Raw genomic sequence first — 15,073 nt, forward strand, 5'->3', positions numbered from 1 at the left:
AATTATACCATTATGATGATTGACCCTGTGACCATGACCTACTCAAAAATTGTAAAATTACTTTAAATTGAGAAAAGGCAGTGCTTTTATATTATATGTGACAAGACCTTCTTAATAGTTTATTGACTTTTTAGTCTGTGACCTTGACCTTAAAGTTTAACCTTGTTTTCAAAAATGTTATCTTTCCTTACAACTTTTGATTGAAAAGAATGGGGCTTCTATTATTTGACATGTGCATGTGACCTGTGACAAGATTTTTCCATGCATTTTATGCCGTTTTTACTTTTAATTTTGATAATTAATTTTGAATGTCATATGATAGGGCGTTCATTTTTGACATTATTTGCCATAAAAAATAATTGATTTTATGTTGTTTAACGTCCCTCTCGAGTATTTTTCACTCCAGATGACGTATTGAGACGCTATCACTTGCAGGTGGAGAGCTGCAAATTTTGTCCAAGACTCGAGCGGTATCTTTTTCATGCCAGCACTTACATGTACTGCGACACGGGACCCCGTTTTATACGGTCTCATCCGAAGGACCGGACTTCACGTCCCACAGTAGGATTCGAACCCACGACGTAAGGATTAACTCCTTACTTTGCGACCATAGAAGAGACTCACTTGCCACTCCAAAAATAATGACTCCGATCCACTACGAAATTTGGGGCCACAATTATTGGAATTTGCTTATTCTTTATAAAGTTTATATATTACAATAACAGTTTTCATTCTCATTCCTATCTAGGTGGTCATTACATGTACACATTTAAAGGACTAAACATTTCAATTTTTTTAAACTTGACAAATCAATTTATTTTACAATAACAGTTTTCTTTCGTAGGTGATCAGGAAGATTCCTAAACATGGATTTAATTTGTATTCATTTTTAATCTGACAAGCAAAAATTATAACCAAAAAAATATAGTTGAGGTTTTATAATCAAATACTAAAATTACACGTGTTAAGAAAAAGAATTTAAAAAAATAGAATTTAGTTTTAATAAATGAAGAAAAAACCTAGAACCCCAGGGATATGGAAAATGCTACTGTGGACTGTATTGTTGCAATATTAATTTTAACTTTTTTTATGAATTGGAGGAAATTTATTTGTTTATCCTCCTTTCTAAATATCTTTTCCGGTTCCATAGAAGTGATTTTGAAATAAACATTTCCCACTTGTTAAACCCTGTCAAATGTATCTGTACGAGTTACTGACTAGCGTTTTACTGGATATTCTCACATGAAGACACAAGTGGTTTCCCTTCACTTGAAAAACAGCTATAGTGCATTCAGGGTTAAGTATACACCTCGAAAGATAAAAAGAAGATCCACTTCTACACTTTAATGTCGGCATTACGAAATTATACGTAGATCAGCCAAAATGTTCACCTACTTCACATTATTTTTACTAATTCTTCAGCATTCTGTGAAATGTATAAAATGTGGTTCAGGTAAGAGCTTTGCTTACATTTTGTAAACAGTTTTCTTCCGTTTACCTTACAATCTTCACCCGTTGCAAATATTTGATAACATGTACTGGTATATCATAATGTTTGCTCTTATCAACACGTGATTGAGTTGTATGGGTGATTTTCTTGTCAAAGATTTCTATCCTTTCGTTAACATTTTTCGTTTTATATGTAGGGTGTAATTTCTTCTAAGTAACAATGTAGTTGTAACACTGTAGTTGTAACACTTTTTTTGAAGATCATGAGTTTCCTTTCCTATGAAGTCCTAGGATAATCTTTTTTTTCTTGTGTGCTATGAATGTAATTATATTTATGTTCTCCAGTGTAATTTAACTAATTTTACAAGTTCACTGAAGCTAGGTTTTTTGTCACACACAAGGTATTTAATAACATTTAAAAAGTGTATTCAAAAACCATATCACAGGTGATCCATGAAATAAAGTCAAATGTCAAACAAAAAGTTTACGTTTGTACACTTTGTCATTTATTATAAAGTATAAATACTAAAGCAGGCAAATACATAAAAGCTTATCACTTTGTAAAGAAAACACTCATAAAAATTGTGTAAATTTGGAAAACATTATTTAATCCTGGACCCCAAAAATGTAACAATATTGTAATAAGAAAATCCAAATGAACAGGGATCGTGATGTAAATTAGCTAATAAATGTATATTTTAAATAGATATCATTCAAAAAAAACTTTCAAACACTTTTTTGAAAAAAATTCGACCTTGTTACCGGCCTACATCAGACGGTAACATAGATATCAATAAAATCACATTAAAACATATAAACATATATGTATTTTTAAACAATTTTTAAAATGCTACTCTTTACAGTTTTGTTTGATTAATTTAGCACAAAAGTAGACTACACTAAGATACATAATTCTGTGTATTGGTTTTTGATTTTGATGAACGGTGTTGCCATGGTTACTAAAAATAGAAATTTCTGTGAAATTCTTTCAAAACGCTACTCCTCCTACAGTTTTGGTCTGATTTCAGTATAACTTGGCACACAAGAAGTACACTTAGATACATAATTCTTTATATCGGTTTTTGATTTCGATGAACGGTGTTGCCGTGGTTACTAAAAATAGAAATTTCTGTGAAATTCTTTCAAAACGCTACTCCTCCTACAGTTTTGGTCTGATTTCAGTATAACTTGGCACACAATTGAAACACGGATACAAATTCTGTATATCGGTTTTTGATTTCGATGAACCAGTTTAAAAAAGAAATTTCTGTGAAATTCTTCAAAACGCTTCATCCTACAGTTTTGAGTACATAAAATCACACAATAGACTACATAAATGCATAATTCTGTGTACAATTTTGATTTTATGTTTGCCGTGTAAAAATAGAAATTTCTGTGAAATTTTTCAAAATGCTTCACTCCTACAGTTTTGGTTTGATTTCACACACTTGGCACACAATTTATGTAGACCATAATTCATCGGTTTTTGATTTTGATGAACGGTGTTGCCAAACTAAAAAAGAAATTTCTGTGAAATTCTGTCAAAATTTATTCCTACAGTTTTGTGATTTCAGTATTACTGGCAAACAAGTAGAATGAAAAGATACATAATTCTGTTTATCGGTTTTTGATTTTGATGAACGGTGTTGCCGTGGTTACTAAAAATGTGAAATTTTGTGAAATTCATTAGTTGATCTCCTACAGTTTTGTGATTTCATATAACTTGGCACACAAGAAAATCCAAATACATAATTTTGTTTATCGGTTTTTGATTTCGATGAACGGTGTTGCCGTGGTAAAAAATAACATATAAAATTGTTTCAAAAAAAGTTTTGGTCTGATTTCAATATAACTTGGCACATAAGTAGAATACACTGATACATAATTCTGTGTATGAATTTTAACAACGGTGTTGCCGTGGTTACTAAAAACCCAGAAATAGTAAAAGTGTTTCAAAATTATATCCTACAGTTTTGTGTATTTTTTTGGCACACAAGTAACTAATGTAAAGAGACTTTTCAACGATCATTATTCTAAAGAGTTTCAAATCCCAGCTGAAAGACTTTTCTCTTCCTTTGCTATAAGTTCATAAGGTTCAGTGTCACACTAACAAGGTATTTAATGACATCGTGTTTGAAAAGGGTCACGTGATTTGTTGGTATAAAAACCTTATCTGCGCTAGACTTTGAATATCAAGTAAGGTACACTCTATATTAAGAATATTTTGTGGAAAAATCGGACGGTACACATATGGAATCTTCTGTAGATAATTCGGAATTGACGTTTATATATATTATTTCTGGATCTTGAGAATATTTGTATTTTGAAAATAAAGAGCTAGCTAGAGCAGCATGTTTACGATACATGTGTTTGCTGATTATTAAGCTCTTAATTAATTTATATTCGGACGAAGTGAGGGAGAATATAATAAATACAAATCAAATTTTGGAAATATCAAACGGAAAATCTACACTTGATGAGCCTGACTATATGATGAAATTTTATCACTCTTCTTAAATAGTTTTTTTTTTCGCTCATTAGCCCACAGGGTGAGCCAGGTGATTTCTGTTTGAAAATGCATTTTCTATTTACAATGAAGCGCATTGAAGGGTAAAATTTTCCGTGGATGTAAATTAGCTAATAAATGTTTATGTTAAATATGACATCATTAGAAAATAAAAAATTTGCTTTCAAACACAGGTTTTTTAAATATAATAGCCAATGAAATTGACGGTTTAAATAAATACCGAGTAAACACGTGTTCGACTGCAACATGTGTTGTGGTAACTTCAACAGACATGATAAGTTCGTTACAATTGCAATTTGTGTTTTACAGAAGCGGAGAGTCTCTAACTCTCTCTCTTCCAATGTTTTTAAATCTCCATTTCAGTGTAACTCATATTGCTTGTCGCCGAAGAATGGGGTGCCCTAAAACATTACGACGAATATTTCTTTCTCGTTTCTAAAAATATAGGCGTGTCATTATGTAGTAATTGACGTTCAAAACATGACTCAGAACATTCCATCCAAAAGGAAAATTTTACCACTTCAATGCGCTTCATTGTACCTCTCTATCAGATTTGCAAAATATCTGACTTACGGGTGCAGGACTTCATTATAACCACTTACCAGAATAGGTTTTATTTGTTGGACTCAAATGCAGTATATTGATGAAAGTAGCAAATTATACATTATTTAAAAAAAGCTTGCATTTATTTTCTTCAGATTTCAAGTTTTCTTTCAGGTCAAATCGACACGTCTAAATGATCTAAGAAAACTCATGCAAGAAAATCACATTAATGCCTATATAGTATGCAATGTGAATGAAAATCTGGTAAGGGAATATTGCTTATTTATACTGCTTAGAATTCCCTTTTTTCCGATCTACAAATGTATGATGTTTTCTTAACTTTACAGAAAAAAATTATTTATAAGCTTTATACCCCGGTATTTCGAAGTTAATTGTTTATACATGTATATTTATTTAATTAAAAAGATATAAGAAATGATCGAAAAATCCATGGTATGCTTAAAATGATATATGTATAATCAACAATACACACCCTTTTCCATATCACACCATGTATTGGCCTGAGACAGCCAAAGAACCGAGGGCCTGAGGCCTGATATTGGTCGAGGGCTGAAACGGGGTGTGATATGAAAAAAGCATGTTTTGTTATGTTTATTACATACTTAGCGATAACATACAGGACACTTCTAATTGAACAAATACGATTAAATAATCATTGACTAATTTGTCATAATATGAACATACATGTATATATAAATTCAAATCAAGAAAAACAAATGCATCACACAATTTTGATAAACAAAGTAAAGATTTGTTTTGCATTTCGAAATACATTGTATTATTAAGATACAGTACATTCATCAAAGATCTGGGATCTCCTGCAAAAAATCTGAAAATGAATTATTAAGACAGAAAATTCACACATATATGTACATGATATTCCGTATCTGAAAAAATCTTATAAAAGTGGCAATATTGCATTGCAGTTGGATAAAAATACGGAAACATAATTACATGTATATATAATTAAGCCATGTATAAAATAAAGAGATTATTTTGCCGTTGTTGCTTATTGATATTTTAATGTTTAAATTGTGAGTTTAAAGAAGTGTTGGTACTGAACATTATTAGTATTAAATCATAACACGTATTCCCAGAAGATTCTTTTTGTACAGAAATATCATATCAATTTCTTGATATACATGTAAGGGAGTCTGTCCTTTTCTCACGGTTCCCTTTGACCATCTGTTAAAAAAAAAACAGCTTTCTCTCTGAAGTGAGGACGTTGCGAGAATGTTAAATTCTTTGTTATTTATCATGTTAATTTTTAAAAGACTCCTGTCTGTAAAATAACGATTGACACTTCCTTGAAATGATTTTAGCATGTCAGGTTCATATATTCGATTCCTCTCCGTCTGTTTTCTTTGTATTCATGAAAAATCTCCCTCAATCTGAATCAGTTTTCTCGTTTTGTTCACAATTGTGAGTTCCTTAACAAAGTCAAAAGTAGACTTACCCACAGTTTTATCTTCATCCCGTGAGTCGATCACTGTGCGCTGGCTCAACGTTTTCATCTACGCTTAATGCTGAAGGTAGTGAATCTGATAAAGCAAACGTAATGTTTTCAGAGTCTTCACACACATCAGTATTGTTTTAACCGTATAAGCATCCTAGTTCACTCAAACTGCTATCAAATCAAGTACTTCAATTTCTTTTAGTTTAGAAATTTGGGGGGGGGGGTTTAGTTCATTATCGTCTGCCAAAATACGACTTTTAAAAAATCTGAAGCGAAAAAAAGCAGAAAAGTAATTGAGTGATATATTCGTATCAGCCCCACAAAACCATATACCGCTAATGTAAAGTTAATTGTATTGCATTTGCAAAAGTCCTGAATGTAATATTAAATACTTGAATAAATTTTGATGAACTTGCCTGAGAGAATTTTTTTCTTTTTGTGATATTTTGCTACATCTTTATACTTAAGAGTAAATATCATTGGTAGGGTAAATTAACATCCCATGACAGAAGACTAGAGGCATTGTCTGGATTTTCAGGGTTAATAGGTACATTTTTATGTGAATAATGACATTCATTTAAAACATTTTTATAGACAATACATGTAAATATAAACAGAATGTAACCCGTAACCCGTATTTATCTGAAGGTACTGCAGTGGTGACTCTTGATAGCGCGGCGTTATGGACAGACGGCAGAACGTTCCAGACAGCCATTGATGACGTTACCTGTGGTTGGTCAGTCTTCAGAAAAGGTCAAAATTTAGATTATTTGCACATTTCATCCTAAAATATTTCAAAAACATCAAAGAGAGTTTTCACCTATAATATTAAAGTCTTTGTTTAAAGGATATACAGTAAAAGCTCAAAAGTTTCTTGAACGAAACGAAAATTTTACAGATAGACAGAAATAAAGATAGACGGACAGACGGGCGGTCGAACAGACCAATATTAATAACCCACTTTCTGAGAAAGCGGGAAATAAGAAACAATTTCTGGAGACTTAAAATATGGAATAGTTATGATGAATGTTTTAAGACTTAAAACAAGACTTTATTTCTACTTTTGAAGTCATCAAAATTTGTCTTTGAATTTGTACGTAGCAAAATGTACTAAGTCCTTAAAAAGGTTTCAGTTGACTCCAATCTTTCATTAAATCTGTAAAATTTATGAAAAGTATGCTGGTAAAAAAAAATAAAAAGCTGGAATATCACAATCCAGTGTAATTCTCACTATAGGCGGTAAAGAAACGACGTCTCTAGTTGACTGGATCTATGAACATGTAGAAAACCCTATCTCTGTTGGAGCTTCTCCGTACCTTTTTAGCGCTGGTAAGTCGAAAAAAGTTACTCTAAGTTTTCATGTGCTTATATACACTTTGGATTAAGTCTTGATATCTAAAAAAAAAAAATTTGATGTTTAGTTTGGTGGAACAATTTTCAGAAGATTTTTGAAGTGAAAAACACAACCTTTGTTCCTATGTATACGGACCTTATTGATTTGGTATGGACGGAGGACAGACCCCCATTACCAACTTCACCAATTCACATCCTTCCACCACAGATTTCAGGTTCTGTATAAAATATACCATGCATTCTTTTTGATTACAAATTTCTGATATGCAATTTTTTTGTTTACGCGTTATTAGAAGAATCCTCCGTCAATCGTAAATTAAATTCAGCGTCAGTGCACTGTGTTCATCCACAATATAGTCGAGAGTGGAAACAGATACAATACATACATGCTTGTTTTGAACGATAAAATTAATATTTATGAGTGTGTGTACCAAACTAGGTATTATTTTAAAATATGATACATGTATAGATATACGGCTCTGCGCACTTTTTAAGCTCACATGGCTTTTCGCACAAATTAAGGTCGCATTCTTCTTGTAGTAAAATTAGATAAGATCAAAACTGTCAAAATGTAAAGATAATCATTTCTATCCTTCCACAACTCCTTAATTATTTTACATTTGTCAATCGGTCGTTTGAATTTTTCAAATGAAATTGAATGGGTTTTAACCAATACTGCATAATTTTCTTATTTAAACGTGTCTTTTGCAGGCGAAACATGGCAAAGCAAAATAGAACGAACATTACATATCATGAAGGAAAAGAATGCTGACATCTTAGTTTTGACTAATTTGGGTGAAATAGCATGTAATGATAACTTATTTATTAGCATTATTGTTAAAAATAATTTTCATATTTTTCTTCTAAAATCTTATTCTAAAAAATACCGTTATTAAGCTTATTTTTCTCATAGGGCTTTTTAACTTAAGAGCAAGGGATTTTGCATATGATCCATATTTCATATCGTTTTGTATAATCAGTGCCAGAACTGGGATTATAAGGTAAATCTTTTTCAAAATCTATTGAGTTTGAATCAGCCAAATAAATGATAATGATATAAAAATTTTATAAAATCATTTGTTAAGTATATTCTCTTTTCAAATATGTGAATGTTTTGGGGAAATCGTGGTACATATTTATATAAAATTCACCTCTTTTAACTTGTGTAGCCTTTACATGGTGGAAGCCGAGAAGAAGCTAACTGAAAATCTTGAAACTGTAGATATAAAACTCTTCGAGTTCCTCAATTCATCTAAGTCTGGTGAATGTCTGAAACGAAACTGTTATCAGGACATCAATATATACAGAGACGACAGCATGGAAACCTGTGATAAAAAAGACGAAAACTTGATTGAAAAAGGATATTGTATAGAAGTCAAAGAATACAGTCCACAAAACTTGAAAGATGTTATTGGAAATTTGTCACGCGATGAACATGTTCGAAAAGTATGGGTCTCGTGGGACTGCAGTCAAGCATTTATAACGGAAATTCCAAAAGTAGGATTTTTAAAAATACATATTATGTAAATCCATCGCAATTAAATTTTCCTTAATTCTTGAAATTTTTATTTTTCGGACATTGTAAAGTTTTTTTATTTATTTTTTCTTTATTTTGTTGAAGGAAAAACTTTTAATAGAATACACACCCCCTTTAATGTTTAAAGCAGTGAAAAATAGCGCTGAAATAGAAGCAATGAAGACCTCCACGGTAGGTAAATGGTTCTTCAAGAAAATTATAACCTTGTTAGTTGTAAAAAATCAAATTATATTTTTAGTACAGAAAAAAGTTACTTTCTTCTTGACAAATGATTTTTGTATCGGATATAAACGCACATTTAATGGTCTTTTTTTTTTTTTTAAATAATTTTACACATAATTTGGTTCAAAAGAAAAACATATCCTTTCTCTTGGAATTTGACCTGTAAAATATATTGCAGCTTCGAGATTCTGTTTTTCTGATAACTTACTTCGCTGGACTAGATGAGAGGGTAAGATCGAATAGCTAGTCAAATAATCTCATTTTTCTTATGTTTTTTTCCCATTACAACAGTATTTTTTTATGAAATCCCTAATTTCTGTCACAGATTAACAAAGGAGAAGTTTTGAAAATAAACGATATTGAAGCTGAGTCAAAGAAATTAAGAAAGTAAGTAATAAAATTTGGAAAATTAGGAAAACTTAATCTTTTTTCTATAAATAACTATCTCCCACAATAAAGTCAGTAAACGTTAAGTCTTCAGCCATAATTTATCTAGATGCAATTTTAAATTTTATTTAGGAATGAACTGTTCAACAAAGGTCCTAGTGGAATATCTCTTATTGGTACAGGCTCAGCAACCTCTGCATTGAGACCAAAAGTTACTGATGACATCATTGGAAAAAATGATGTCTTCCTCTTTGATATCGGTGCACACTATTTGTAAGTTAATGCATGAAATGTTTATGCCTTACTTTTTAGGCAGATGTAGTGTAAATATGTTTATTTTTCTACAGGGATGGAACCACCGACATAGCTCGCTCGTTTGTCTTTGGAACTCCTACAGAGAAACAAAAGGTTAAATTTATGTTTAGATTTACAAGTAGATTTGTTTATTTGTTTGTCGTCAATGCAGAGAGGACTACATCCTTTAGACGTATTAGTTTATATATAAATACAGTAAATTATTAAGATCTTCTGAGCCTTTTAAGCATCGGATTTATTTTAATTCGTGCGGAGTCAATATTGTTGGGTAAGCAAAAATTAGTTTGTATGCTTGGGGTATTTGGGTTGGGTGGGTCAAACTCTATTAAATGAATCAATATGTTCATAAAACAATATAATCGTTCGTGGGGATGTTAATTTGTTGGAAAGGGTGACCCACGAAATCGACAAATATTCCTCAGGATTATTATCTCGATACTGAAGAATCAATATAATACATTTTTGTAGGATATTTACACACGTTTACTGATGACACAGATCAACTTGGCGAAAAAGAAATTCAGCATAGGAAGTACAGGTAATTTTGAATTATATCCTAGTGAAAGCTAGCAAAATTATAAGCGATATATCAAAGTGTTGAAAGATAGAGGCTCAAATAAACTCGTAGCTCAAATAGTTCAATCCACACTTTTCAAAAGTTGTGTTCCTTGACCGCCATCTTTGGGGAAAACCCATTGAACCCTCACAGTAGCCTTTATACAGTAGTTTTCTGGTTTGTAACTTTGTCATCTGACTAAATAAATTCTGTGCATCTTGTTAATTGATCGTCCCAGACTGGGGCTACCGATATATCGAGAGAGAAAAAAATTAAAAACAGTGGATTTATCGGAGCACGCCTAAATGTTGGGTAGCATTGAGAGGAGAAATGTCATTATCGTTGAACTCCCCTTTGACTTTTAGGTTGATCCCGCAAAAGGGACAAAACTTTTGCAAAGTGCGGCTACTTTAGTATTTAGTTTCAGATATATACATTGTAGGTCGAGATTTAGATACAGCAGATGTACGAAAGCCCCTACGTGATGTAGGCGTAGATTTTCCACACGAAATAGGGCATATGATAGCAGTGTACGGATCGATTATAGAAGGTAATTCAGTTATTATACAAATTTAGAATTATAGAGTTTATATTTTATTTCATAAATAAAGAGATACATGTACCTGAACATGTACCAACGTATGACGATGTAAATATAAACAATTTAACAGGCAAGAAGGGGGTTAGACTCACGAGCTCTGATTGTAAGATACATGTATGTAAAATGACAAATAAAATGTTCCTTTTTAATCAAAATATAGTGACCAATCATGCCTTATTTTTAGAGAACAATGCAAAATAATCTCGTGTAATTTTGTTTATGTCAGGACCGGCCTCAATTTCAAACATCTCTGAAGACTGGAGTAGTAATGTACCGATGGACAGACATATATTTGATTGTAGTAAGTTGAAGCAAAGTACAAAGATCAATATTGTTCCTTTTCAAATGAAAGTTTTGAAAGAATTGAAAAATGAAATGCTTTTTTAAAAAACGATTTCTTCTTAAACTTTTTGATTTTACTCAGACAACGAAGGATTCACATAATTTTATGAAAATTCAGAAACTTGTAAGAAGTCACAAGATCTGATGTCACCCCCTGATGGGCGAGACTACGTGCTGGAGGAAGGCATGATATTTTCCAACGGTATACATTATGTCTAGTAATAATTTCGCGTATTTAACAAAAGTTTTTTTTTTATAAAACAAGCGTATTTAACCCCTTACTGGAGTACTTTGAGGATAGAGTTTGCTGATATGAAGAGTTTTTTAAAATAAAAAAACAAATCTTTCAGAACCAAGCTTTTATAGTGAAGGAGAATTCGGAATGAGATTAGAGAACACAATGTTTATCACCAAAGTAAGTAAATTACTTTCCTGTATATACTTTACAAGCAGATTCTACACGTGTAATCTTAACATAAATATTAATTTAATGCATTATGATAATTATGCAGAAATAATTTTATTTCAGGCAGATGGTGGCAAACATTGCTATGCTTTTGAACAGTTGGTTCTAATACCGTACGAGTTCAATCTTATAAAAACAGAATTATTATCAACTGAACAGGTAACCGTCGTCAAAATGGAATAAACAAATACTGACAAACTAAATTTATGGAGTTTTTAGCAAAAGAACTCAAATTTATTTTTAATTAATCCTCAATATATCTAAATATCGTTAGGTTAAGTTTTTAAAGTTTGTTAGAAAATTAACAGAAAAGTTAATCAGAATATGGCATTACTCTCTCTCTCTCTCACTACATTGTATTGGCTATAATTGCAATGTAGGTTCCGATTCGTAATTCATAACTGAAAAACAACCTGGCTAATGAACATATTTACACAGGGATGTAAGATATAAAATAAGTAATAAAGAGTGCTAGTTAGGCCTGTTTAACAGTAAAAAGTGATATCATGTTTTATGCACTGTTCTTACATGTATCTTTGACAGATATCTTGGTTGAAAGATTACTATAAAACGGTGGATAAATTGGTAACTCCACATCTCGAAGCAAAGAACGATTCAGTTGCCTTAAAGTGGTTCAAAGACAGAATAAATGCAGATTTCCTCTCTAATATATGAAATACATGTATTTCTTCAAGAAGGTTTTAACATCAATTAAACTGGAATTTGAACTTGAGAGGTTAATAAAATATCTTAAGGAATGAGAACTTACTTTACTTTACATGTAACATGGCCTTGTTGGCAAGTAACTTTTTGGTATTTTAGAACTTTTTAAAACTGATTTTAAGTAGTCTAGTAATATTTTCTAAGAAAAATATGGATTATTCAAATTGAACTTAATATGAATAGTCTTTTATTTCTAACCTATTTTCAAAATATGGGCGTAAGTGTATAGAATTCATTTGTACCAGTAACAGTGAAATCCAACGGTTATTCTTAAATTATCCAAGTGAAAAGGAAGTAGTGGTCTGCAATGTGAGGGTGCTAGCAACAGTAACTGGTGAATACGGAATGACCAGGGAGATGCAGCTATTGTTACAAACATTTGTGTCAGCAAGTCCAAAATTCAATAACAAGACTGATACACTACTCGAATATAAATTATATAATGCTTTAGTTTACAGTATAAAATCTTAACTCTTTACATTTTCTTTATCGGTAACAATACATACATAAGACTGAAATACTCAACATACGAATATGGAGAGTTGGCGACGGTAAAAGTAAAGTCAACTCCTCTGTCATACAATTTTATTAGTTATTAGTTTGTCCTTATCATTTATAGTGAGTAAACGTCCAAAAATGAAACGTACGTGGTGCACACCATTATTTCTTTTATCTCAAGTTCTCACCCATATAAAGAATCGACATTTTGCCTAAGAAAGACGCCTATCGATCTTGAGGTCAAAGGGTCAAGGTAATAAATTCTGTTTGTTTTAACACTTTCATTTCCGTGCGATTTTTCGAGAAGCTTCTAAGCATTTGTACTGAAATTTTATACCAAAACTTCCTATGGCCCAAAGACAACCCCTTAAAAAATAAAAATGGAAAGCCCCATGACCAAAGCATTAAAATGTTATTTACAAGGTTAAAGCTTTTAATTGAAAAAAATAAAACAATCGGTACAGTGTAATATGTTCTACGGTACGACCGCTGGGGCGAGCGCAGTTATTTACTATCAAAAACCTTTACAAAGCTTTTACTTGCACTGCCTATCCTCAGTTCAATAAAAAAAAAAGAAAAGAATAAAAAAAAAGAGGCGTCGGGATAGATTCCGAATCGGAAGTTTATTACCCAGCCGTTAATGACGAAACTATGACGTTAAAAAGTTCTGTTGACTTGGAACGCAAACGATAGTTTTGTGGCATGGAGATTGCATTAAATCGTTGTTTGTAAAGTAAGTTGTTTATGTTTTAGCCACCATGTTGCTATGCACCGCAAAGGATTATTGGGAGTTTGGAATTTTTTCACGCGGTGAGATAAAAATTTCTTGGAACAATGTGCAGATTTCAACCCGAATTTCCTCCGTTCGTACACGTAAGTCTATTGAGCTAGCTACGCGAGCGGCGCTTCGCGCCGCCTCGCTGTGCTCGCTATAACTTCCGACCTCCTTCATGAAAGTGATACACCCATATATTCAGTTATGGTTATAAGCCGAAAAATGTCCATTATGTCAAATATTAGACGGCCCCAATAAGTTGAATCTTGTTGAATACCTACAGATTACCTATTGGAATTTGCTGTTTATTACACTGTCTCGCCCCTTGTTTTCATTTAAATGTTACCTGTAGCTGTCCTATAAGTTAGTTGATACCTAGGTGTGTTATTAGACAGAGTGCAGGACGAGAAGAAATTTACTTGACCAGAATTAACAAAATGTGACGTCACAAAATGTTTTTACATATGATATAATCACAGCAAAGTATATGTATACACCTCCTGTGTTTAAGTATACCATGTGTAAGGCGCTCGTGTAAATACACGTAATGCTGTTAAAAAAAAAAGTTTTCCGATGCCGGGAATCGAACCCGGGCCGTCTGGGTGAAAACCAGAAATCCTAACCACTAGACCACATCGGATTTCCTATCAGGTTCTATGTATTCCTTACTAATACACGTAAATATATCTTGTCGATGTTTTGACATTGTACATATGTAAATAGATTGTTCATTGTTTCATGCCAGTAACAGTTTACATTAGCAGTGACTGTGCAATATATTACGCTGATATATATACCACATTGTAATATGCGTGTATCTGTATTTTTGTTGTTTCCCTTACTGACTGTCAGATGTTGATATTGTTATAGGAGTATAACGGCATACGTTGCATTTCATCTCTTCTATATGAGAACTATGCCTTTTTCATAATTCGGTATGCAATTTTTAATAAAAATTTCCTCATGCTTTTATTTGTAGTCTATTCTTTAGTATTTTAATTCTATTGTGTACATTTTCTATTTGTATTCTATAATTTCGGTGTGTATTCTACATTTAATTAGTCATATTGCATCATTTCCATTTGTACTGATTTACGGTAATAATTACTATATATTTGCACACATAATCCGAAATTCCTAATTATGCAATACAAATAAATTTTACTGTTCTTGGTCATTGCAAATCCATTGCACCTATTAACTAAGACACATTTGGCTCAGATAATAAAATGCATAACACTGAACTTTTTTCATATAAAAACAAGAGTGAAGTTCAGGGCAAAACAACGAGATGTAAAATAC

At 31.9% G+C, this 15,073-nt stretch overlaps 1 protein-coding gene and 1 non-coding gene across 2 annotated transcripts; one reads left to right on the forward strand and one right to left on the reverse strand.

The window, feature by feature from the left end:
• Nucleotides 1-1,442: 1,442 nt before the first annotated feature.
• LOC134248437 (xaa-Pro aminopeptidase 2-like) lies at nucleotides 1,443-12,505 on the forward strand. The gene is made up of 21 exons (XM_062730839.1): nucleotides 1,443-1,453; nucleotides 4,675-4,783; nucleotides 6,483-6,543; nucleotides 6,645-6,749; nucleotides 7,233-7,325; nucleotides 7,418-7,564; nucleotides 8,061-8,156; nucleotides 8,263-8,350; nucleotides 8,519-8,846; nucleotides 8,971-9,057; nucleotides 9,287-9,337; nucleotides 9,434-9,495; nucleotides 9,628-9,768; nucleotides 9,843-9,903; nucleotides 10,279-10,348; nucleotides 10,809-10,916; nucleotides 11,194-11,268; nucleotides 11,428-11,511; nucleotides 11,660-11,724; nucleotides 11,839-11,934; nucleotides 12,319-12,505. The coding sequence occupies exons 1-21, from the start codon at nucleotides 1,443-1,445 to the stop codon at nucleotides 12,448-12,450; spliced, it is 2,070 nt and encodes a 689-aa protein (XP_062586823.1). The 3' UTR covers nucleotides 12,451-12,505.
• Nucleotides 12,506-14,339: 1,834 nt separating this feature from the next.
• On the reverse strand, nucleotides 14,340-14,411 carry Trnae-uuc (transfer RNA glutamic acid (anticodon UUC)). The gene has a single exon. It is a non-coding gene; the product is annotated as a tRNA-Glu (tRNA).
• Between the last annotated feature and the right edge of the window lie 662 nt (nucleotides 14,412-15,073).

The sequence above is a fragment of the Saccostrea cucullata genome, unplaced genomic scaffold, assembly GCF_032062105.1.
Source record: "Saccostrea cucullata isolate Sc308-1 unplaced genomic scaffold, CSIRO_AGI_Scuc_v1 ctg3545, whole genome shotgun sequence".
Taxonomy (NCBI): Eukaryota; Metazoa; Mollusca; class Bivalvia; order Ostreida; family Ostreidae; genus Saccostrea; species Saccostrea cuccullata.